Source organism: Haliotis rufescens, unplaced genomic scaffold (assembly GCF_023055435.1).
Source record: "Haliotis rufescens isolate VD_foot unplaced genomic scaffold, xgHalRufe1.0.p SCAF_5, whole genome shotgun sequence".
NCBI classification, from domain to species: domain Eukaryota; kingdom Metazoa; phylum Mollusca; class Gastropoda; order Lepetellida; family Haliotidae; genus Haliotis; species Haliotis rufescens.
The window spans coordinates 20,112,920-20,138,486 of record NW_025964223.1 but is presented as its reverse complement, the minus strand read 5'-3'; the positions used below and the strand labels follow the sequence as shown (position 1 = coordinate 20,138,486).

Here is a 25,567-nt window from a genome sequence, read left to right as displayed (position 1 = left end):
GACGGCGTTCAACTTGTCATGAAAACATAAAAAAAATATAAATAATAAACATCCTAAATCATCAAAAGGCACCAATTTCCCACTAGACTCATCAATATAGCAAGTTTCAACAAGAAATATTTCACGGTTTTGGAGTTCTGCTCTGGAGGTGGAAAACAACTTGTTTTCATCATGAAAAATCATGAAAACAAAACAAAATAAAAAGACTAAAATTCCCAAATCAAGAAAAAGGCAGCGGTTCCCCACTAGACTGATCTAGATAGAAAGTTTCAACAAGAAATATTTAAAGGTTTTGGAGCTTTTGGGGTGTGTTAAATGAAACGCTCTCAAAATGAAGCTGCATCCGCACTTGTGTCTGAACAAATTTTGTTCCACCAGTTTGAGCATGTGTGAGGGAGGCTTTACTTAGCTTTTTAGTAATATTCCAGCAATATCACTGCCGAGGACAACATAAATGGACTTCACACATTGTACATATGTTGGGAATTGAACCTGGGATTTCCGTGTGATGAATGAACGCTTCAACTACCGGTACTAGGCTACACCACCAAACAGAGCATGTTGTGAGACAATGCTAATTCAGATACTTAATCCTAAATATTCCCATATTAAAATAACATGATTATCATACCTCCATGTCAGAATGATGTGATCTGATTGGTCCATGTGATCTTGATAAAACTCTATGTATCCCGCATTGGAGAGAAATAAATTTCTTTAATAGCAGGAAATGCCTTTTCCCCTGCCACGAGCAAGACATGCAAACTGCACGTGGATTTCTGTGAGGCAGAATGAATCCCATATACCCTGCTCAAAAGCAAAAAAACGCACGCTTTACCGAGTCAATAAAAGTCACGTGACAGCACAAGCTGACCTCCAATCTGTTTTCTATCAGTTTTGAATTTGTTTTAATCCTTTTTCAATGTCCTATTAAAAGATGCTGATAAGATAAATTCGTTTTAGCAGGATCACGAGGGGTACATGGGGTTTTATGCGTCCCTCGTTAGAGTTGATACCACAACCCAGAATTGCCTCCGGCTCGTGGTATAAAACGCGGGACTCATAAAACCACATGTACCCCTCGTGATCCCGCAACAACTTACAATTTTGCTTCCCATTTCACATCACACCCCAACATACATGCATATGTCCCATGTAAGGATGTCCAAAATGGCTGCTTGGTGGTCATATTGAAAATCAGATTGAACCACTTTACAAATTTAGGCACAGTCAGTTGCCCATACCCGACCAGGCATTCAGAAACCATGCAGGTAGGTTGATAAAAAAAATTGTTTGTTTAATGTAGTCATGAGTCATGAGAGTCAAATTGATAGGAATCACTGTGCAATCATACTCTTCCACATTCTGTTTTTTATTTTAGTTGGGCAAACAAACACCGCCTTTTCACGACACAGCCTTGAACTCCTATAATTAACTTAGATCCCCAAGCAGTCAGTGCAAAAATGAGCTGGGCCTACTTATGCCCAAACAGGTCTCTTGGCATACTATCAATACATATTAATGTTAACATTGGACTATTAATAGCAGAGCTAATAGGCAGAAAGACATTTTAGTAGACGTGAGTTTCAATGCTGCAATACATGTAACACTAAGATCGCATTCTGCAAGTGGGCGTCCCTCATAATCAATGAATCTTATGCATGTGGATGTGACATCTCCATTGTGATGGATTAAAATTAACCGAGCAGGTCAAATATTTCAAGGCCCAGTTTTAGAAACTGGCACTAGTCCTGTAGTCCTAGCCAGACTGCCCAGTAGTTTAGGTATCATAAGGACTATATAAATTGGCCATATGTTATCATTAGAAGGACCAGTGGACCAGGCAAGCTGACATCTAAAAACTTGTATACCAGGCTATCAAATAACACTCCATAGCTGCTTTCCGCACACAGCATAACATATGTTTCATTGCCGGGACAAAATATAGATACACTCTCCGAAGGACATTGATTATCAGTTACAGGTCAGGACAGACAGCCATTGTCATATCTGGCTCCGTGCCAACAATGCAGGAGGTTTCAAGTTGTCTTGTTTGGACTGAAGTCAGGCAGAACCGCTGTTGAAAAACCTGCTTGGTCGCTGTCGACAGGAAATGAAATGGTATCATGCAATGACAACATTAGCTCTATCAAAGGCCTGTTTCGTATGCAGCTACATAAATTAACTCAGATTTCCTCCAATCAGGGAAGGGGTATATTCATCGACACAGTAAGTTGGTTCGATAGTGGGTGATTCTAGACTTGCTTCTGGCTCCAACATAATAATGTCATAATTTGATTGTATGCTTGGTGTTAGGGACAAACCATTTTATATTCCTGGGGGGTGGGCTGGGATTTGGCAGGGAGACTGGATATTTTTTTTCAGCTATTGCTGAAAAAAACATATTTTTTAATTGAAAACAATGAAAAAAAACCCCAACCCCTTGAAACAATGTTTTTTTTGTGGCAGACATTTCCTTTTTTTCAACAGTTTGAGGCATAAGAATTTTGTTCAAGCATTTTCGGGACAATTTTTTTTGTGTGTGACAAAAGAAAAAAAAAAGAAAAGAAGCCCCCCTAAGAATATTAAATTCTTGGTCCCAAAGTGATGTTTATAGCATACCACTACAATGGTTCCACTTTTTAATAAAACATTAGCAAAACAATATGCCTCAGGAAATTATACAGGACAGGCTGTGACATAGGAAAAAACCTCATTGTTCAATAGAGCTAACCCAACATTCAATCAAAATATTCAAATGACAACACATACGTGAAAAAAATATAAGTTACAAAAACAAAATCAATTGTCTGAGTGCATTAGTGCAGCATTACAAAACATATCCTTTACATAGCACACAATCACTTCACTGCACAAGTGTTGGCCATTTATGGGTCACAAATGGTAAATATATAAAGGAGTGACAGAATACCAGGAAATGGCTTCACACATGTGTACAGTGGGGATAACTGGTCAGAATAAGGTCCCCAGTGACCTGGGCTTGTTGTGAGAGGTGACAATACGGCTCAGTGGACAGGCAGCATGGTTGAAAGTATGTCATTGGATCCCAGCGGCATGGGACGTCGCTCATGATATGAATAACTGTATTGTCTGGTTCGGGCTTGACTGTTTAACATTGTTTAAGGCCACCATCTCATAGCTGTAATATATATAACTGATAGCAGCAGGAAGCAACACACATTGTACCCATGTTGAGAACTGAACCTGGGACATTGGCAAGCATGAGTGGGTGGGTTGGCAAGCATGAGTGGGTGGGTGGGTTTGAGTGAGTGAGTGAGTGAGTGAGTGAGTGAGTGAGTGAGTGAGTGAGGTGAAATTGGGTTTAACCTCGCGTCCAAGATTATTGCACTTATGCAGCGACATACATGCATGTGTGTGTGTGTGTGTGTGTGTGTGTGTGTGTGTGTGTGTGTGTGTGTGTGTGTTTTGTGTGTGTGTGTGTGTGTGTGTGTGTGTGTGTGTGTGTGTGTGTGTGTGTGTGTGTGTGTGTCTGCTTTTACTAGTTCGGACTGATGCCGATTCATAGTGCTAGCCTGCTCATATACCAGTCCTTGTTTTAGCCCCTTAATGCTGAGCTCCAAGTTCTTGCAAGAGTTTGGAAGTTTGAAATAAACCTCCAACTCGACTTCATGGGTCAACATATCCAGGCAGTCAACCACAGACACCTCTAGCTGCTCATATCACACGATCCCTGGGGAGTCTTCATCCTTCACAATATACACAACTGCCCGATTCTTTCATATTACTTAAGCATCCCATAGTAACTGTAGTAATAGGAAAGAATCGAGTGAGCTTTAACTTCATTTGAGTGGTATAGATAGCGTAATCATTTATCATTTCATTTTCTCATGCTATATTCTGCCATTTAACCTTGCTGAAAAAGAGTGGTTTTGTTTTAGAAAAAACTGATGTTTTCCCCAAACAACTTGACAGTTGTAACAATAACACTTATCCCATGAGTCGCCACTAACGACAAGCATAGCCGCCTTTTATGGATTGCTGAAGACCTATTGTAACTTGGTGCAACCTAGGAGCATGGGTATAGTGCTGACAACCAATAATCATTATTTGTTTGTTTGTTTGTTTGTTGTTTAACGCCGCACTCAGCAATATTCCAGCTATGTGAAAGTGGTCTGTAAATAATGGAGTCTGGACCAGACAATCCAGTGATTTATATCGTGAACATCGATCCACGCAATCCTGGCAATTGGGATCGATGACATGCATCAACCAAGTCAGCGAGCCTGACCACCCGATCCCATTTGTCGCCTTTTACAACAAGCATAGTCGCCTTTTACGGCAAGCATGGGTTGCTGAAGACCTGTTCTATCCCGGATCTTCACGGGTCTAATAATCATTAGGGTGAATCTTGGATTTATACCCATGGACATAGGATTCTGGCATGCCTAAGGGAGGGAACTCTGCACAGAATACTTGGGAGTTTTAGATAACTAGGGCATCCATTCCCCCAAACAAACCGTTTATGACAACTTAATTTGGCATTCTTGACGTATCATCTGATCATCTGGTGGTAACGAATCAATCAATGTCTACGGGTCAACCACGTTTGTCCCGAAACAAGATCATGTTTCTTAATTCTTCATCTTGTAATCCACCTCAAGGACACAGACTGACAACAGGCTATTGTGTATTCATTGATCTGAAGATCTGAACTAAGTCTATGCACATACCTAATATTGCGAGATGCAACAATGTTTCTCTCATCACAGAGATGGGATATGTGGTTGATGACAAATACATGCACAAATACATGCATATCTTGACTGCTATCGGGCCACATGAAGACATAGAAATGACATTATTCTTTGCAATTCCTTTGTCATGCTGTACCTTGGCTGGAATATTTCCCTGGCCTTCAGGTAAAACGCTAATCAGTGTGACCTAAGCTTGATGAATGAGGTGACTGTTAAACCTGATGTATTGGTGCCTGTCACTGACGCAGCTGCCATACATTATACTTGATCATTAACCAGCAGCAGATACACCAGTACGATCTCAGGTAATTTCTCGTTAAGAAATAAATGACGAGTGGGAGTTGTTCATTGTACATTGCAATAAAACATTGCAGGGAGAAGAAACCAAGAGTGGCACAGCCCTGAGTTGTTATTCTTCTCCCTGCAATGTTTTATTGCAATGCATGATGAACAACTCCCACCAAGAAACCAAGAGTGGCACAGCCCTGAGTTGTTTATTCTTCTCCCTGCAATGTTTTGAAAAAATTTACACCGTACCCTTTCAGGGAAGTCCGGCAAACGAACGGGTGCTGAGAAACTTCGTCAGTACAAATTCTAAATTTGAGATAAAAAATCACCAGATATGTTTATTTACCGTTTAAATAGTATTTATTGTTCTGCTAGGCATTGTTTTATATCTAGGGATTAAGATTACCTTGTGTATTTTCTCGTAAACTAAGCCGGAAACAGCAATCAGCTGTACACACGTTTTCTTGGAATCGACCGGTGATTCGGTCAAGACACACCCAATGATATAACTTTATAGGATTTTTAATGCAAGGATCGGCAACAATTGTATCTGAAACTATTTTTTTTATCAGGAAAAATATATTCCATTATTTTCTTAATTATATGCAGCCTTTACCAAACATATTTAAAATAATAATAACCCTAAACGAAGCAGCTGATCGCTATTGCCGGGTTTTATTTTTTACATGGAACCAGTCTGACCAGTCACTGTCAAGGCTCACACGCACGTGATCGCTTGATCGCGAGAATTTCATGTTGACATAGAATCGTCAAACAAAAACAAATATGACTTTTAACGAGTCAAAGTATGTCATTTATGATATATGTATCCATTCTCTGTCAACTAAAGTTCGTTTCAAGGCATCAATAGCGGTATTCTGACCGTGGTTGCTGTTAATAACGGTGAGTTGTGGGATCTTCCGATCGCTTCACACACGATTTCGCCGAAATTAATAAAAACAATATTATAAGGAATTTTGAATAAAATTAATGAAATAAGTTACAAACATAAGTCCAGATATCCAAAGAACACTTTTTATAGCCAGACAGTGTAATTACATGATTATTTTGCGTACTTCAGTATGGATTTGTTGACATGGTATTTCCGGTGTTTCGTGCTCACGGTAATGTCTTTCCATGGGGAAAAAAACTCATAATTCGTGTATAATGCGCACCGCCTTCTACACAGCTGTGTTTTTTCGAAAAAAAGTGCACACTATACTCAAGAAAATACGGTACTGCTACAGCAGACGATGGGTTTGAGCCAATCATTTTACTGATAGAGGTCACATGACTAAAATCTTGACTACTTCCGGTGCTGTGAAGGGTTATTTTTCCTAATTAAAACTAACAAACCAATACATATTTGAGATTTAAGTTCTGATTTATTTAAGCGCAAATGTCTGTTCAGTGTGATAACACTGACAAACTATGTCCAGACAGCTTAAGACAGAAAGAACCAAATGTCAAACACCACAACCTGTAAACCATCAGTTTAGACCCCTGACACACAAATTAGACCCTCAATGACATATCAGTCAACACAAATTTAAACAAACGGTGTAAAACTGCCCTAAAGTAACATATCTGTCATTAGAATGTGATGCTATCAGTAAGGTGCCAGATTTATTTATGTTTCACGCCACTCTGTGTGGGACTTCTTGGTCACTTCGAGGGGGAAACTGGGGACTGTCTTTTATCCAATTAAAAACATGTTTACAGTTCTAGCTCCTCCTATTTTAAGTTGGATATAGGAAGCTCAGTGATCAGTGATTGCAGGAAACATAGGAATTGGCCCCTCCTCCCCCCTCAAAATAGATGGAACCCATATTTTTGTGAATGATTTCTACCCTGTGAGAGAATATTTTGAGGTCACGTGACTTCAATAAACATGTTCTCACAACTTCTACAGTGCATGGATGGGTTAGATTTTGGTAGTATTTTGATAAATTGACACATGTGGAAATGGGAAATATATGAAAACATTACATGTTCAAATAGGATTTGTAATAAAAGGTTTATATGAGGTAGGTGTAGAGCCCAGGATTTTTCACTTCCTGTGACAGGGGTTGTGACGTCACTATGGGGATTTTAGCATTGAATCTATTTATAGCCTGTGTGAAAGCGAGGCTTGGTTCTCATCTATAAGCGGTAACATAGGCTGAGCTCGCACACTGTTTTGGGCACGATCGTTCAGCCATTGCGTCTATCTATGTAGCCCAGCTATATCTATAGGGAACAATTCACAAGACATTTCCCTCTCAAAAATAAGGTTGTCCAATTTATAATTTAATCAAGATGCAAGCGCACGTTTGACTATCCAGAAATGATGTCATGATAAGCTATCTTATATTGCAAAACAGAGGTCTTTCGAACATCCGTGTGGGTATTGGGACCAAAAAAGTAAAAAAGGCGTGAACTTATCGCAGCTCACCGGCAATGTTTTATCCAGGCTTTTGGCGTGACAAGTGAACACTTTAACCACAAGGCTTAAACACCAGCCCCTTTCAATGCAGGACATTTACAGGAGTTGATCGACCCGTGAAGATCCGGGTTAGAACAGGTTTCCAGCAACCAATGCTTGCCGTAAGGGGCGAATAACGGGATTGGGTGGTCACGCTCGCTGACTTGGTTGATGCATGTCGTCGATCCCAATTGCGTGGATCGATGTTCATGATGTCAATCACTGGATTGTCTGGTCCAGACTTGATTATTTACAGACCGCTGTCATATAGCTGGAATATTGCTGAGTGCGGCGTAAAACAACAAACCAACCAACCAACATTAAGTCCAACTGCTACAACAAAAATTTGAATTTTTTTCAAGCAGCTTGGTTGCCTCTTATGACCAGTATATTTATAGGTGGGGACCAAACTCAGAATCCCCATGGGGCTGACTTGCATTAGAAACTAGCACAAGACCCACATTCCCCCAAGCCTCTCAAAGTTCTCAATGGTTAAGCTGTCCATAGGAATGTCCGGTATTACAATAATCCTCTTTTCCATGTATATCATCATAAAGACAAGTGACTAAATAAATTCCACCACTCCTGTTTCCAAGGATTCTCAAATAACCACTACTAATCTCAAAGCTGTACAAAACGTTGGCATTTCTGACATGAAAAGTTGACATTTTCTAAACTATTTTCTGTAACTAGATCACGCTGCAAGAAACACATTACACACTTCAGGCACGCAGTAATTCAATATTGTCAAATATAACATATCTCGTCTTTCCCAAACCAATCTCAAATCCATACCCACACAAAGTTATTTTTATAAATACCATAACAGCATGCTTCCTATCAATTCCTTGTTCGAAGAACATCATCAAAGGTCTTAATCTGGTTACGACTAAAAGCAACTGTCAGGAAAGAGCATAAATAATCTCAAATAAAGCACGCACATATAGACACATTAGTCAAATTATACACCCACTTGAAAAAGCAGAGCTGGTATATTTCTAGCTTTGCATAAAGAGAATAAATGGAAGTTAAAGGGTTAGTATGGGTCATTTACTGAGAAGAGATTGTAAGTGTGGCACTATGTGCTACTGTGTTACCATTAGGACAGTGGTACGGAAGCCTTTCAGGGCCATTTGCTTTTATTTTTTATTTTTTTCGTGAAATGTCAAGATACTAAGTTGAAATTTCAAGATATTAAGTTGAAATTTCAAGATATGATCTTGAAATTTCAAGATACTAAGTTGAAATTTCTAGATACTCAGTCAAAATTTCAAGATACATACTAAGTTGAAATTTCAAGATCATAACTTTTGCCTTAGTATCTTGAAATTTGAACTTAGTATCTTGAAATTTCAAGAAAAAAACCAAAAAGACAAATGGCCCTAAAAGGCTTCTGTACAATGGCGCTGTCAACCAATGCGGCAATACTGTGCAAGCTACGGTGGCTAAAATTGAACTAAATAAAAGCCCTTCAGTTCTTCCTTGTCTAGCATCACAGGGCAGACAAGGTTACGCTAAACTTGTGTTTGCAAACATTTTGGCAGAGAGTATTTTGTGGTTTCTTTGTCTGACTTGTTAGTTTCGTGAAAATCTAATGTTGCCATTTGGCTTCTTGGTAATGATTATGCTATATTTGAGTTGGCTGTTAAGCGATAATCAATAGTATACAATGTTTCTGCATCATATTATACTTGCAGATAGATTTACCATTACATTTACTGTTGAAGGTTCAATCTTTCATCTTGGATAAATATTTTATCATTTTGCATGACAGCTTCTCTCTAAAATCTTTACATGATACATTTCTTTATACATAGGTCGATATGAGCAGTATTTTCATTTTATTTTTCCAGTTTTGTTTGTTGAATTAAGCCTCCGATCCGGTTTAGAATAGGTCTTCAGCAACCCATGCCTGCCGTAAAAGGCGACTATGCTTGTCGTAAGAGGCGACTAACGGGATTGGGTGGTCAGGCTCGCTGACTTGGTTGATGCATGTCATCACATCCCAATTGCGTGTATCGATGTTCATGATGTCAATCACTGGATTGTCTGGTCCAGACTTGATTGTTTACAGACCTTTGTCATTTTGCTTGAATATTGCTGAGTGCGGCATTAAACAACAAACAAACAAACTAATTCAACAAACAAATATAAAATAAGATGAAACACTACTTATTTTGACCAAAGAAAAGTATATCTATTGATCTTTTTTAAATCTGCTTGTGTTGGTTACTTCCTACAGTGGTACAAATACATTACAACCATCACAGTGACCTGGAAAGTTACAACGCTTGCCCTACTTAACAACCATTTTAAGTATTCCATTTCTTACATAAAACCATTTCACATGTCAACATGGTCAAAGTCAGTGGAAATGACTAAATTTAAACTTTCATTCAAATAAGGAAATTTTTTTGGATCATGTTATATACTGAACCACAAAAGAAACATCATTTCATAAAAATAATTTATGAAAGTTTCCAATTGAAATATCAATGCTTGTTTGGAGGTATCTTGTTTTTGACATTAGTCTGTACCCAAATTTAATTTTAACGGCCAAAAAGGGACATGATTTAAGGATATAACAGGTCTCCAAAACGCAACTTACACACGTCCATGGTACAAAGTCTCAAATGTGCTTTCTGTGAAAATCAAAATTCACTTGCGTTTCCTTGTGCAGTTTCTGTTAAACGGCACCCCAATACGTGGATTAAGCATTCTTGTATCGATATTTCAATAGGAAACTTTCATGAGTGATTTTCATGAAGTGATGTTTCTTTTGCAGTTCAGTATATATTTATTTGCAAAGTACAGATGTGTATATCCAAAAAACATTTAATTGTTAACTGTTAATGTCCAATAATTATTTAGGAGTAAATTTCATATTGACAAAATACACAGTTTATCTTGCCAAAGTATTCTTCTTTGTTTGTTGTTGGTTTGTGTTGATGAATGAAGCAAAATTCCAGCCATATGACAGCAGCCTTTAAATAATAGAGTCTGGACAAGACAATCCAGTGATTGATATTGTGAGCAACGATCCACAATTCTAATCCGGAATCCCCATGGGGTCCAAAGTATTGCTAACTTACTTGGAGTTTTTAGGCATACTTGTTTCAGGGTCTGGACGACAGACTAAGTACCTTGCGAAATTCTAATCCAACCTAATAATCATAAACCCTCCGTATTGATTTTTACTTAAGCATGATCAATGCATATTAAACAGTAAAAAACAGTAGCTATAATTAGTTCTATCCTGATGGGCAAGCTGCTTTGAATTAATTCAATATTCTATTTCTGTCCATTGTCTCAGCAGTATTGAACAGGATATTGAAAAGATGAGAATCACTTTGTCAGCAGCCATTCTGGAAACAATATATCTGTTGGTTAATGTCCTGGCTAAATAAGGCTGCTCAACAATCAATACTACTGTCTATTTCTACTGTTTGTAAACTCAGAAGAAAGCGTCTGTGTCTGCCGAATGGCGACAATTACTGCACGATATTGCCACATAAGATGACAATTACTCAGCCATGCAAAGGAAAGTCCTGTAGATACCTTCACTGTTGACCGAGTCTGTCTCTTCTGTGGCTTCTGCAAAGAGCAAATTAGTCACATGACCTACACACAAACGACCAAGGTGCGACAACCACTGTGCGTGGGACCCAGACACCAGTACTTAAAAAGGCTGTTCTGAACATCTGACTGCCTTTTTTTCTTTTATATTTTGGCATGCCCAAGGGATGCAACTCTGCACAGTGAATTGTGGCACCTTTGACACGTAATCCCCGAACATTGACTACCCCTAGAAGAATGAAATTGTGGTCCTAAAAAACATGGCCAGTTCTGGTATGAACATATTGATGTCAGATGATTATGATGATGAAACGACAATCATAAGCAATCTTCTGTGCTACAACCATATTTCATCCTAATACATTTCTTGACCTCGAGATCTTAAATTCATATGAGCAATATGAGCACAATGAGGTTTGATACCTAATTTTCACAGTCAATGTGATTTAGTCATTCAATATAAGTCCTCTTTTTCAAATGTAAATTAAAGATGTGTGGGTCCTTGAGCCAATCAGATGGCAGCTTTCTAAAACAACTTGGCTTCATTTCATTTTCCACTTTTATTCAGAAATTACAATTCCTCAAAAGAAACGTTGCAGAACACAAGTTCTATATGCTCCACAGTACCATCCATTTGGACGCAGATGCCATGGTGCTCAGAAACAACAGGATAGTCATAAAATATCCCCAACAGTAGCCCAGCTTTATTTTTTGCCATTCAGAATTCCCCAATCATGTTTGTTTTTGAGATACAGAAATCAGATATGCTTGTCTTGATGTTTTCGCGCAGTTGTAATAAGAACATAAAAGCTTGAAGCTGATGGATCCGAAAGTTCATCTGATGTAAGCACTCAAAATCCATGGCACTGGGTTAGGTTGACACACAATCAGCCAGGTCACACATTGCAACAAAGCAGGCCTCATTATTCAGTGTAAGAGGCGACTAATGGGATCGGGTGGTCCTGCTCGCTGACTTGGTTGATGCATGTCATCGATCCCAATTGCGCGGATCGAAACTCATGATATTAATTACTGGATTGTCAGGTCCAGACTCGATTATTTACAGACCGCCGTCATATAGCTGGAATATTGCTGAGTGCGGCGTTAAACAACAAACCAACCAATCAACCAATCATTATTAAGTTCTTCGTTTATTCATATTTATTTTCAGAAGAACCTGGATTGGTAAACATGCAAAACAAGGTTATATCAATACTGAGCCAGACACCAAACAATTACAATCTTTGTTACAGGATGCAAATTGACCAAATAACATATACTGCAACATCGGCAGACAATTCATCGCAAAAAAGCTAGTTTGGTACATCTATTTAAGTCTATTGAACCCATAATATATCCTGGCATGCCCACAGGATGCAACTCTGCACAGTGAATTGCGGCATCTTTGACACGTAATCGACGAACATTGACCCCCCCCCCTCCTCTCAAAATAAAACCAACAAAAAACCCAAAACAAAACAAAAAACCCAACCCAAAATCAAATGAAATTGTGGTCGTAGAAGAAAATGGCCAATTCTGGCATGAACATATTGATGTCAGATGATTATAATGATGAAATGACAATCATAAGCAATCTTCTGTGCTACAACCACACCAGTATCTAAGCGGCGGTTCCAGACCAAACTCCCCAAACCTTAACAGTCCCTCTGATGACTCAGACAGGTCCTGATCCTGAAAGTGTTTGCAGTCATTGCGTAACGATACTGTTTATAATAAATAATACAATTAGTCCTAATTCACAAAGTCATCATAGCGCTATGATGATTGTTTGTTTGTTCATTGTTTAACGCCTCACTCAGCAATATTCCAGCTTTATGACGACAGTCTGTAAATAATCAAGTCTGAACCAGACAATCTAGTGATTGACATCATGAGAATCAATCCACGCAATTGGGATACGATGACATGCATCAACCAAGTCAGCGAGTCTGACCACCCGATCCCTTTAGTCGCCTCTTACAACAAGCATAGTTGCCTTTTACAGCAAGTATAGGTTGCTGAAGACCTATTCGACCCCAGGTCTTCACAGGCCCTACAATGATTGTAACCATTATTTAACACAGACTTATGACAGTCATAGCACTAAGGTCAACCTCCGGACCGGGGCCCTGGAGTTACTGCTTATCTCTTCCCACCTAACAGGATAGACAAGACACTGGTCCGTTAGTCCAAGACTAGGGAAAATCTAGGACTAGTTGTTTTCATCCCAAATCAAGTTAGCTCACTTGTCCGAAATGAGCTACAGACTAGTTGGATGTCCAAAGGCGTCTACCCCTGCCCATATAAAGTTGTGTTTCTAAAAACCTCTAGCAAATCTACTGCATGAACAGTGAGAGTGCACAATGCTGGTTAATGATTAATTATGACACTGTGGTATCAAGAATTAAGAGAACCATTATATCCTTTATATAAACAGAAAGTATATTGGTAATGTATTATACTACAATCATAGAGTGGAACTAAGCATGCTAACTAGACTGAGATTATCATCTCTTTCTCTACGAATTGAAACTGGGACACGTGGGAGTAATAGGATTTCCCGAGAGTGTGAGTGAGTGAGTTGTGTTTAACGCCACTTTTAACAGTATTCCAGTTATATCACGGCGTGTCAGCTTAATGTTGGAGGAAAGCCCAAAGTGATGCAGGTCTCAGACGTTTACCACTTCGGTGAAACCCACGAGCATGGGTATGGTGCTGACAAACCTAGAAACATAATCAGGGCGAACCGGGATTCGAACCCACAATTATAGGTTTCTGGCGTGGCCAAGGGATGCAACTCTGTACAGCGAATCGCAGCGCCTTAGACGACTGGGCCACCCATGCCCCCGGATTCCCAGAGAGGAGAGAAAATGTTTAACATTAACGGCGTGGAAGATGAATTTCATTTTGTATTGATTTGTCCTTTCTATAGAAAATTGAGATGTACGTTTAGTAAGAAATAGTATTATGTAAACCCATCAATATTCAAATTTGTTATGTTATTTATATCTGATAATATTGGTTGCCAAAGAAATTTAGCCAAATATGTCTGTGAATATTTTATACTAAGAAACAACAATTAAGTCAAATATTTCTTGCTTAACCTCGCCAAATGATTACATGTTGTAATCATCCTGATGCCAAACATCCCATTTGTCTTGTGTTCATAATGCAGTCGACCGCCTCCGTGGTCTAGAGGTAGAGCATCAGCCCGGAGAGCGGAAGGTCCGGGGTTCGATCCCCGACCGCGTCATACCAAAAGACGTTAAAAGATGGTACTTGTTGTTACCCTGTCTGGCGCTTGGCATTAAGGGGCTAAAACAAGGAATGGTCGGCTCGGAGTCAGTATACTGTGTCTGAGTGGGGTATTCATGTTAAACTGCGGCATGGTACCTCAGTGAGCTAGCACTATAAATCGGCATAAGTCCGGACTAGTACAAGCAGCCACACAACCACACACGTCCATGCACGTCGCTATATAAGTGCAATAATTTTTGACGCAACGTTATACCCCATTTCACTTCATAATGCAGTCAGCAATACTCCAGCTGCATCCCGGTGGCCTGTGATCATTACAATCGGGGCTCACCATATATCACGCAAGTCAAAGGTGTACCAATATGATCTGTACTGAAATGTCACAATAAAGGAACATAAAGGTTGAAACTCTTAAGGCAGTTTCATTATTAATACTGCTGACTATATGCCACTTAAATGATGAAATTATAAATAATTCCTGGATGACAAATAGGCCATGATAAATTCCTTGTTGGAGTTTCATCTGAGCCCACTGGACCACCAAACACCAGTCCACCTCATCCACATCATGCTGATGTCCTAAAGTACCCTCAGAAGAAGAGGTGAGGTGAGGTGAAATTGGATTTAACGTCGCGTCCAATATTATTGCACTTATATAGCGATGTGCATGCACGTGTGTGTGTGGCTGCTTGTACTAGTCCGGACTGATGCCGATTTATAGTGGCAGCTCACTGAGATACCATGCCGCAGTTTAACATGAATACCCCACTCAGACACAGTATACTGACTCCGAGCTGACCAGTCCTTGTTTTAGCCCCTTAATGCCGAGCGCCAGACAGGGTAACAACAAGTACCATCTTTTAACGTCTTTTGGTATGACGCGGTGGGGGATCGAACTCCTGACCTTCCGCTCTCCGGGCGGACGCTCTACCACAAGACCACGGAGGCGGTCCCTCAGAAGAAGAAAATGAGAGAATGCTTTTCCTTTTGTATTGAATGAAACATACTACACGTATCCTACCACACATATATTACTTCACATTTGTTAAGGATCACACATTTGACTAGCCTTGCTCCAAGGCTGCACTGAATGATAAGTCCATGGGTGCACTGTCAATCTATCCTTGTAATAGGCAAGTTTAGATAAGTGAAAAGTATACTAAGGATGCCAGTCTTTTACGGGGACATAATTGTTATTTATATTGTCTAGAAATTAAGACTTAAACTAATAATTACTGCAAAGAGACTTGTGCAAGGCTAACATTTGACAAAAGATGACGATATATCCCATGCAGTGCTTGACAGAAATAGAAAGTACTTTTGAACACACATGAAACGTAGTGGAGCATAACTTAACATCAGTCTTTCCTCAGCCACTATGTTGATGACAACACATCCCCCACACATTTAGTGTGATTGTGTTTGTGGATTTATAATACTTATAATAGGCTTTTTCATATTGCGCATATTTCCACACCACTCAGGGGCGTGCTCAAAGCGCTATTATAATGTACACTCAAAAATCATTCTCAGCTCCTTGGGGAGTATACAATCCAAACTGCCTGTTAGGGGCTAGAAGGTTAACAACCACATTGCCATCTCATCCTACCGGGTACCCATTCACTGCTGGATGAACAGAGGCCCATATTCGAACAAAGTCACTTGCCCAAGGAGACGCTACATGTGCATCAGTGTGGGGTAGGACTGAAGCCCTAGAAACTCTCAGGAGCCAAGCTGCCGAAACGCGGTCACCCATCCAAGGACTCTTACCCATTAATGAGAAACACCCTAACAAATATTCAGTAAAAGACAACAATAGCGCCATTTATTTGGCAAAGCACCAACATGAAGACTGTAAACCCAACAAAATGTCATCACGGTAATTTTCAGATAATGACACCAAACTGGTGATTATCGTCATGAATAGTTATCGCAAGAATGCAGATATTGTTTGTTCAGTAATTATTTCCGTCACATGTGATCTGAACGGAAAGTACTCACGAGGAAATATGACATATCACAAAGCAATGAAATGTATGTCATGTCATGTTGACAAATTCAAAGAGAAAATAGACACCAACTGTCTAAAGAAAAACACAACACTACATGACTAACATCATGAACATGTTTCCACAAGCAGAGCATCAAATATCAACTAGTCTCCTCAGCGCTCATGACAAAAAGAATCACCATGAATCACTATATTTGTTACTAGCAACACCGATTGTTCTTAAAGTTTGTTGGTTTCTTTGTTTTTTTAACTTAGCAACATTCCAGCTACATGTAAATAATTGAGTCTGGACCAGACAATCCAGTGATTGACATGAGCATCGACCTACGCAATTGGGATATGATGACATGCATCAACCAATCAGTGAGCCTGACCACCTGATCCCCTTAGCTGCCTCTTAGGTGAGTTGAGGTGAAATTGGGTTTAACGTCGTGTCCAAGATTATTGCACTTATATAGCGACATGGATGCACGTGTATGTGTGTGTGTGGCTGCTTGTACTAGTCCGGACTGATGCCGATTTATAGTGCTAGCTCACTGAGATACCATGCCGCAGTTTAACATGAATACCCCACTCAGACACAGTATACTGACTCCGAGCCGACCAGTCCTTGTTTTAGCCCCTTAATGCCGAGCGCCAGACAGGGTAACAACAAGTACAATCTTTTAACGTCTTTTTGTATGACGCGGCCCGGGATCGAACCCTGGACCTTCCGCTCTCCGGGCGGACGCTCTACCACAAGACGACGGAGACGGTCTCCGCCTCTTAGACAAGCTTGGATTGCTGAAGATCGATTCTATCACGGATCTTCACGGGTGACCGTTGGCAGTTTGGGTGATAAGATACTTCAGTACATAGGGAGATAGGATTTAATGTGGAAATGACTTCACAACCGTGTTCACTTAAAAGATGATGACAATTCCAAATAGATTTACCGGTTCTACATGCAATGAGGATCCTGCTGCCCAGCAACACAATCGCTGTCACAGATAACGTCACAACACTTTCAGAATATTTGCAATTTTATGATTCAAGTTTCGGATTGAAAATTGATGCATATTAAACTAGATCTCAAAATAATTCATTTTCGAAAAACTGTAGCCTACAAAGCGACCTTAGCGTGTGGTCACTCCCATTTGTTTACTCAGACATAAGATAGTCGTAACACTAAGATTGCTTTGTGAAACAGGGTCCAGGGCCCCGTTCCACAAAGTGATCTTAGCGCTAAGTCGATCGTAACCCCCATTCTTTAACACTGACTTACTACAGTCGTAGCGCTAAGATCGCTTTGTGGAACGGGTCCCTGACCAATAAATCACTACAAACAAACCAGCAAATGAATAGACTTGAGACAACTTACGCCCTATGACCTTGATGACCTTGTTTTTGTAAATAAACCCCTTATAGGCCGTTGTGGACTCAATTACACCAGCATGCATTCTCTACAGCAACAGTTCAAAGACATGTAGTTCAACTGATTTTTTTCAGACTCCCATCTATATTCACAGTCCTTTATGAATCCATTAGCTGAAACTAATCCATTTGCATTTTTTCTATATTCATTCTTTGAATGTGGTTGTTTTAAGCTAAGCTTACAAGATCAAAAGACATTTGCTAGACTCGGGCTTAGGATTAGCTGGAGTTGTAGACTTATGAAGTTTACACTGTTACATCATTCGATAAAATGATTGTGAGTGCAAAATAACTCCACCAACATCCGCTTGGCAAGTGATCTTCTCCAGAATGGACTGAACAGATTACTTGATGACAACTGTAACTGTCTCCCAGGGATTGAAATTGAGGGGGTCCGCGGGTCCGTGAGATTTGCTGCTACAGTATTTGAATTTTGTGATGCTCCAAATTTTTAACTTTTAAGATTGGGCTTGTGGCAAGGACACCTTGCTTTTCACGCTTAATCTAGACCACTGTCTCCCATAAGCAAAGTCTGTGTGTTCTGTTCACAAGATGGTTCATAAAAATACTAAAAGTAGTTCCCTGAGTGAGTGAATATGGTTTTACGCCATTTTTAGCAATATTCCAGCAACATCACGGCGGGGGACACCAGAAATGGGCTTCACACATTGTACCCATGTCGGGAATCGAACCTGGGTCTTCGGAGTGATGAGCGAACGCTTTAACCACTAGGCTACCAGACCGCCCCAGTAGTTCCCTGAAGGAAGCTAGTGTCTTCAAACATTTTATATACCATTTTTCAAACAAGCATGAAATATTCATATCCCCCGCCAATATGACATGTCCGGTTGTGTGCAATGCATTAGCTCCTGTGAACTATGTTCACTGGGCCTTTTTGTAAATGGCCTAATTGCAGCACTAAAAAAGTTATTATTGGTGTTGTTTTGCTATCTGCAGTTTATGATAGAATATGTAACTGTATTTGTAATGATTAAGGATGAGACGTATGGACGAACAACTTCTTTATTACAATTAGGAGCGATGGTTTCGGCGTAGGTTCTAACACCGTTATCAAGTAAGTGAAGTACAGAGTATGGTTGACAAGAATATATACAGGATCGGAGGCAGTGTTTATACAGTTGAGAAGGTTTAAGATCAGTTACACTGATGTATTTGTAATGAGTTGTGTTTCTGCATGAAGTTAGTCAGTGAATGCAACAACCGTGTCCATGACACTTTTGGGGGAACATACACACAAGCGATGCAGGACTTACCAACAAGAAAGGAAATGTATTCAATACTGTGAACTGACATTATGTGCCAAGTTTGGTGAAGAAATATGGTACGGTTTTCAAGATCTGCTCCGGAAACGAGGACTACCGCCATTTTCAGTCTAAGTCAAAGTTGTTGCCATGGAAACTCGAAAAATAATTTTTTTTAAAAATCCCAAACTATCAAAAGGCACCAGCTGACCACTAGACCTATCTATGTGCCAAGTTTGGTGAAGAAAAATGGTACGGTTTTCATGATCTGCTTCGGAAACGAAATGTGACGGACGGACGGCACCCATTCCACTTCGTGGCGGGGGATAATAAAGTATGCAGCTCAGACTGCTACAGAAGAAATATTTTAGAATTGCTTCAATCCCCATCACCCTGTGTCTCAACCTGGGTGTTCAAGAACCAGGGTCCCCATCACCCTTTGTATCAACCCAGGTATTCAACCACTAGGGTCCTCACAATGCGGTGTGTCAACCCGGGTATTCAACCCTTCAACCACTAGGGTCCCCACCACCTTGTGTGTGAAGTGTGTACTTACCTCTGTGTTCACTGCCTGTGGAAGATCTGCGGGAACTGCTTGTAGAGCGACTTTCTCCTGTGCTACCTGAAACAATTTAGTGTATATAAGTTTATTTGGCCTGCCTGAAGCCACACAGTGTATACATAGAGAATACTACACTTAATCTTGGTAGTCTGTGTTGGCTCCTCAGTGACAGCTTCAAACGAAGGTCAAGGTCACCATCATAATAAGAAAAGACAACTGTAATCTACTCACAGTGTTTTACGCTAGAGATCAATAGGAAAGGTTATTGTTCACATTTGGGATGTTTTGGGCCACAAAATCAGAAGTCGGGCCCACTTTGAGTTTTTGAACGATCTGTACGGTAACTGTTCACTTTGTGATATGATCATGCAGTCATTTAAGTTCATTCATAAATTTAAACATATTCGAACACAGTGCCACAAAATACACTTTGAAGGAGACACTGTTGGCCCAAGTGAAGCATCCAACATAAGTCTGGATATCTTTTTTATTTGTTTGTTGTTTAACGCTGCACTCAGCAATATTCAAGCAAAATTACAAAGGTCTGTAAACAATCAAGTCTGGACCAGACAATCCTGTGACTGACATCATGAGCATTGATCCATGCACATGGGATGTGATGACATGCATCAACCAAGACAGCGAGCCTGACCCCCCGATCCCGTTAGTGGCCTCTTACGACAAGCAAAGTCGCTTTTTACGGCAAGCATAGGTTGCTGAAGAACTATTCTACCCCGGATCTTCATGGGTCCTACGACGATTGTCTCCCTAACTCCCATTATTTAACATAGACTTATGACAGTCACAGCATCATAATCAACCAGCGGACTGGGCCCCTGCAGTTACTGCTTATCTGGGATACTGCCTGGGAATTCACGGGTCATCTGGATATCTGTCCAGATAGCTTACCAGATAACTTTTTACATTAAATCAAACTGAAGTCGCGAAAAGTGCATCACGCTCAAAGGGACCCCCTGATCAATCAGTTGTCGTACATTGCTAATGAATAGCTTGATTATATAATGTAGGGGACTATCTCTATGTATACCTAAAATAGAATGCAAAGCAAATTTGATGCATGTGACTATCTTGTTTGGTCGAAACAAATGTTTGTAAATGTCTCGTTTTCATGTGATTACTTCAGTTCTGTCTTGAAGACCCTATTTGTAGAGTGAATAACGTCTCATGATTTTTTAATGAATGAAAAAGTAGTTCTGGTGTGACAGAGGTCATCAATGGTCATGGTTATCCAATCAAAATGAATAAAACAAGGTCGACCTTGTATGACATACGTGTGACATTCAGATTTAGTATCTCACTACCTGTATCATCTAGTTCTAGTTGGGGCGGTTGTTGGGTGTAGATACCGAACACCAAGTAGGACTCAATTTTCGAAATATCCACAACATACACAAATATGTGGCTATTTGTATTCCCCAGCTTCAGCTGTCTGTTGTAGTTTGTATTCGGAGATACAGGAATCAGAAAAGCTGCACTGCATGCTCCACTCCAGAAAATACAGAAGCCTCCACAGGGATTAGCCATGTAGAAGGTACACCTGACAGGACCATTTGTCCCATTTCGATGGTTGGTTGGTTTGTTGTTTAACGCCGCACTCAGCAATATTCCAGCTATATGACGGCGGTCTGTAAATAATCGAGTCTGGGCCAGACAATCTAGTGATTAATATCATAAGCATCAAGCCACGCAAGTGGGATCGATGACATGTATCAACCAAGTCAGCGAGCCTGACCACCTGATCCCGTTACTCGCCTTTTACGACAAGCACAGTTGCCTTTTACGGCAAGTATGGGTTGCTGAAGTCCTATTCTACCCCGGAATCTTCACGGGTCCATTTCGATGGAGTGAGTGAGTTGGGTTTAACGTGGCTTATAATAGTCTTCCAGTAATCAGTGTCAGCTTAATGTGGGATGAAAGCCTGAAGTGATGCACGTCTCACACATTTGCCAGTTTGGTGAAGCCCACAAGAACAGGTATGATGCTAACAAAGCTAGAAACACAATCGGGGTGAACCGGGATTTGAACCATGATCACTGGTTTCTGCCATGCAAGGGATGCAACTCTGCACAGAAAGTTACGGCACTAGACGACTAGATCGCATGTGCCTCTGACTTTGATTGAGAGATCAAATCAATCATAATAATCGGTTTTACATGAGATTGGGCAAATCTCATAATCATTGCTACAAAAAGCACATGCTTCATCTGGGTTGAAAGATTCAGGATAGAATGACTAGGTCAGTATCGGGATAAATTTATAATGCATTAAGCAGGGCATGATACATTTGCAGAATTGTCATTAGATATCTTAGATATCTTAATGTACAAATTAATTAACTACCACAATTAACATGATTAACAAACCATGCTGACACTAGTAGGGCCATCAGAGTAATCAGACAGACAGACACTGATTACTCGAGTTGTGAAACTAGTGTTGAGGGCAGGCGTGGACAATCAATCTCACAGTGTCATGTGCTGGTCAAGGGGAGGCAACTCTTCCCCCTACTCCACCAATGTCAATCTCCAAAATGTCCTACTGTTTAGTGTCTCGAATAATTATCAGTTTCTATACTACATGAACATTTATCAGCAAGGCAATCAAAGAGAGCAGGAGAGAACTGACCACACACATTTTACCAATGTCACTTTGCAGTGTTGTAATAGGTGAGGTGAAATAGGGTTTAACGTCGCGTCGAAGATTATTGCACTTATATAGCGACGTGCATGTACGTGTGTGTGTTTGTGTGGCTGCTTGTACTAGTCGGGACTGATGCCCATTTATAGTGCTAGCCCACTGAGATACCATGCCGCAGTTTAACATGAATACCCTACTCAGACACAGTATACTGACTCCGAACCGACCAGTCCTTGTTTTAGCCTCTTAATGCTGAGCGCCAGGCAGGGTAACAAGTACCATCTTTTAATGTCTTTTGGTATCGAACCCCTGACCTTCCGCTCTCCGGGCGGACACTCTACCACTTGACCAAGGAGGCGGTCGCAGTGTTGTAATAAAATTAACCATTGATGTAACACTAAACCAAATGGAAAATACATCCTTCCACTTCGTGTTGGGAATGAGTGAGTGGGTTTTTATACTGCTTTTGAAATTATACCAGCAATGTAACAATCAGGACCAGCGATGTAGCAACGGGGTCCTGCAATATCCCATCAATGTGACAATGGGGTCCTGCAATATCCCAGCAATGTGACAATGGGGTCCTGCAATATCCCAGCAATGTGACAATGGGGTCCTGCAATATCCCAGCAATGTGACAATGGGATCCTGCAATATCCCAGCAATGTGACAATGGGGTCCTGCAATATCCCAGCAATGTGACAATGGGTCCTGCAATATCCCAGCAATGTGACAATGGGGTCCTGCAATATCCCAGCAATGTGACAATGGGATCCTGCAATATCCCAGCAATGTGACAATGGGGTCCTGCAATATCCCAGCAATGTGACAATTGGGTCCTGCAATATCCCAGCAATGTGACAATGGGATCCTGCAATATCCCAGCAATGTGACAATGGGGTCCTGCAATATCCCAGCAATGTGACAATGGGGTCCTGCAATATCCCAGCAATGTGACAATGGGATCCTGCAATATCCCAGCAATGTGACAATGGGGTCCTGCAATATCCCAGCAATGTGACAATGGGTCCTGCAATATCCCAGCAATGTGACAATGGGGTCCTGCAATATCCCAGCAATGTGACAATGAGATCCTGCAATATCCCAGCAATGTGACAATGGGGTCCTGTAATATCCCAGCAATGTGACAACGGGGTCCTGCAATATCCCAGCAATGTGACCATGGGGTCCTGCAATATCCCAGCAATGTGACAATGGGCCCTGCAATATTCCAGCAATGTGACAATGGGTCCTGCAATATCCCAGCAATGTGACAATGGGGTCCAGCAATATCCCAGCAATGTGACAATGGGGTCCAGCAATGTGACAATGGGGTTCTGCAATATCCCAGCAAGGTGACAATGGGTCCTGCAATATCCCAGCAATGTGACAATGGGTCCTGCAATATCCCAGCAATGTGACAATGGGTCCCGCAATATCCCAGCAAGGTGACAATGGGGTCCTGCAATATCTCAATGGGTCCTGCAATATCCCAGCAATGTGACAATGGGTCCTGCAATACCCCAGCAATGTGACAATGGGGTCCAGCAATGTGACAATGGGGTCCTGCAATATCCCAGCAATGTGACAATGGGGTCCAGTAATGTGACAATGGGGTCCTGCAATATCCCAGATAAGCAGCAACTCCAGGGACCCGGTCCGCTGGTTGATCTGCTATGACTGTCACAAGTCTATGTTAAAAAATGGGAGTTAGGGAGACAATCGTCGTAGGACCTGTGAAGATCCGGGGTAGAATAGGCCTTCAGCAACCCATGCTTGCTGTAAAAGGTGACTATGATTGTCGAAAGAGGCAACTAACAGGATCGGGTGGTCAGACTCGCTGACTTAGTTGATGCATGTCATCGTATCCCAATTGTGTAGATCTTTGCTCAAGATGTGAATCACTGGATTGTCTGGTCCAGACTTTTTACAGACAGCTGGAATATTGCTGAGTGGGGCGTTAAACAACAAACAAAACAACCCCAAAACTATATCCCCCAAAAAATATGACGGGGGGTAAAAATGTGTCAATTTTGTCCTCTATTATTGTGGAAATTTTGCTCATTTCTTTGCAGTCTTAGCGGTTCTTAGTTCTTCCTTATACCGTCTACAAACACAAAGCCTGGGACTGCTTGACTCACCTGAGGACTGAGCAAGGGAGGTAAGCTGAGTGGACTGCTTGATGAGGGAGACACGGTAAAAATAATTCCTCCAAAACACTTCCTCTTTCACACTGAAAAATTACATTTTGAGTTCAAAAATAATTTAATAGTTTCATATAGAATAAAGACCTAGACTAATATATAAGGCTTATGAATGGTATGAAATAATTCACTCACAAAACACCAGAAGACATATTGACATATTATGAAAAATCTTTAAGTGCAGTGGTCTAGGGGAGGTAACTCTTACACATATTTTCACAATGGTTGCAAAAATGGCTAAAATCCATAATTACTACTACAACTACATCTTCTCTTATGAAACTCAGAAACAGCTGTTCTAATCAATTGGCTTTAAACTTCTAATTCTACAAGGTCTGGAAACTTTGTGTAATGACTCACAGTTTTGGCACAAGTTCAAATCTCATTTTCTGCAAGTTTGGATCCTCGTGGAGCGTTGCCATGGCAACTGGCTGGATGGTGTTGAAGTCAAACTGGAACTGTACCCCTGATGGGGGATTGCGTAGGAAGTTCCTTTTGTCCTGGCATCAAAAAATAATTAATCAGAGACAGCAGTTACCACGGTTACAGTGAATAAAACCTAACAGTAATTCACTTATGATCGTATTCAATTGCATTGTTGCTGTGGGTAATCATGGTAATGAAGATGTACATGAAAAGTTCACAAAAATTAATTCCTGACAGTAGACAAGAGACAACATGATTTTGTTTATACTGCTCTACCTACATGTATGACAGACCAACCCTCCATATATGTGACAAGAATATTCTCTGTAATCCAACCAACATAAGAAAACAGTGTTGTAAATCAACTACGGACAAAATGTTTCAGCTGGGTTCGGTCTTACATTGACTGGCGTATGCATGAAGTGTGCTGCAGACTGCACTTGCATCTTGACACCACTGATTACTATACTGGCGTTAACAGGGCTAGCAAGCCAAGGCTAAAAAAATAATAGTCTTGGTTCTAAGGCACCGACCACATCTGATGTGTATGTTAACTTTGTGATGTGTGTGTTAACTTTGTGATGCGTATGTTAACTTTGTGATGTGTGTGTTTGCCACTCGTTTTGTTTATATTACCATTTTAATTCTTATTTAAAAAATCCTTATATATTCCAAGTCCATGGTAGTCAAATACCGTATTCAAGCCTAT

The 25,567-nt window shown here is 40.5% G+C and overlaps 1 protein-coding gene across 6 annotated transcripts in view; it reads right to left on the bottom strand.

The window, feature by feature from the left end:
* LOC124138990 (synapse-associated protein 1-like) overlaps positions 1-25,567 on the bottom strand; it is a 58,764-nt gene that overhangs the window by 15,089 nt on the left and 18,108 nt on the right. For 5 of the 6 annotated variants that reach the window (XR_006861725.2, XM_046505932.2, XM_046505928.2 and 2 more), the window contains exons 4-7: positions 24,793-24,932; positions 24,370-24,461; positions 19,565-19,630; positions 11,047-11,082 (exon numbers count right to left, since the gene is read on the bottom strand). Coding sequence is in view for 5 of the 6 variants with exons in the window: in XM_046505932.2 (XP_046361888.2) it covers positions 11,047-11,082; positions 19,565-19,630; positions 24,370-24,461; positions 24,793-24,932 (334 nt within the window). In the remaining variant the exon portion in view is untranslated. The remainder of the gene's footprint in view (positions 1-11,046; positions 11,083-19,564; positions 19,631-24,369; positions 24,462-24,792; positions 24,933-25,567) is intronic. The other variant, XM_046505930.2, reaches the window with a different exon arrangement.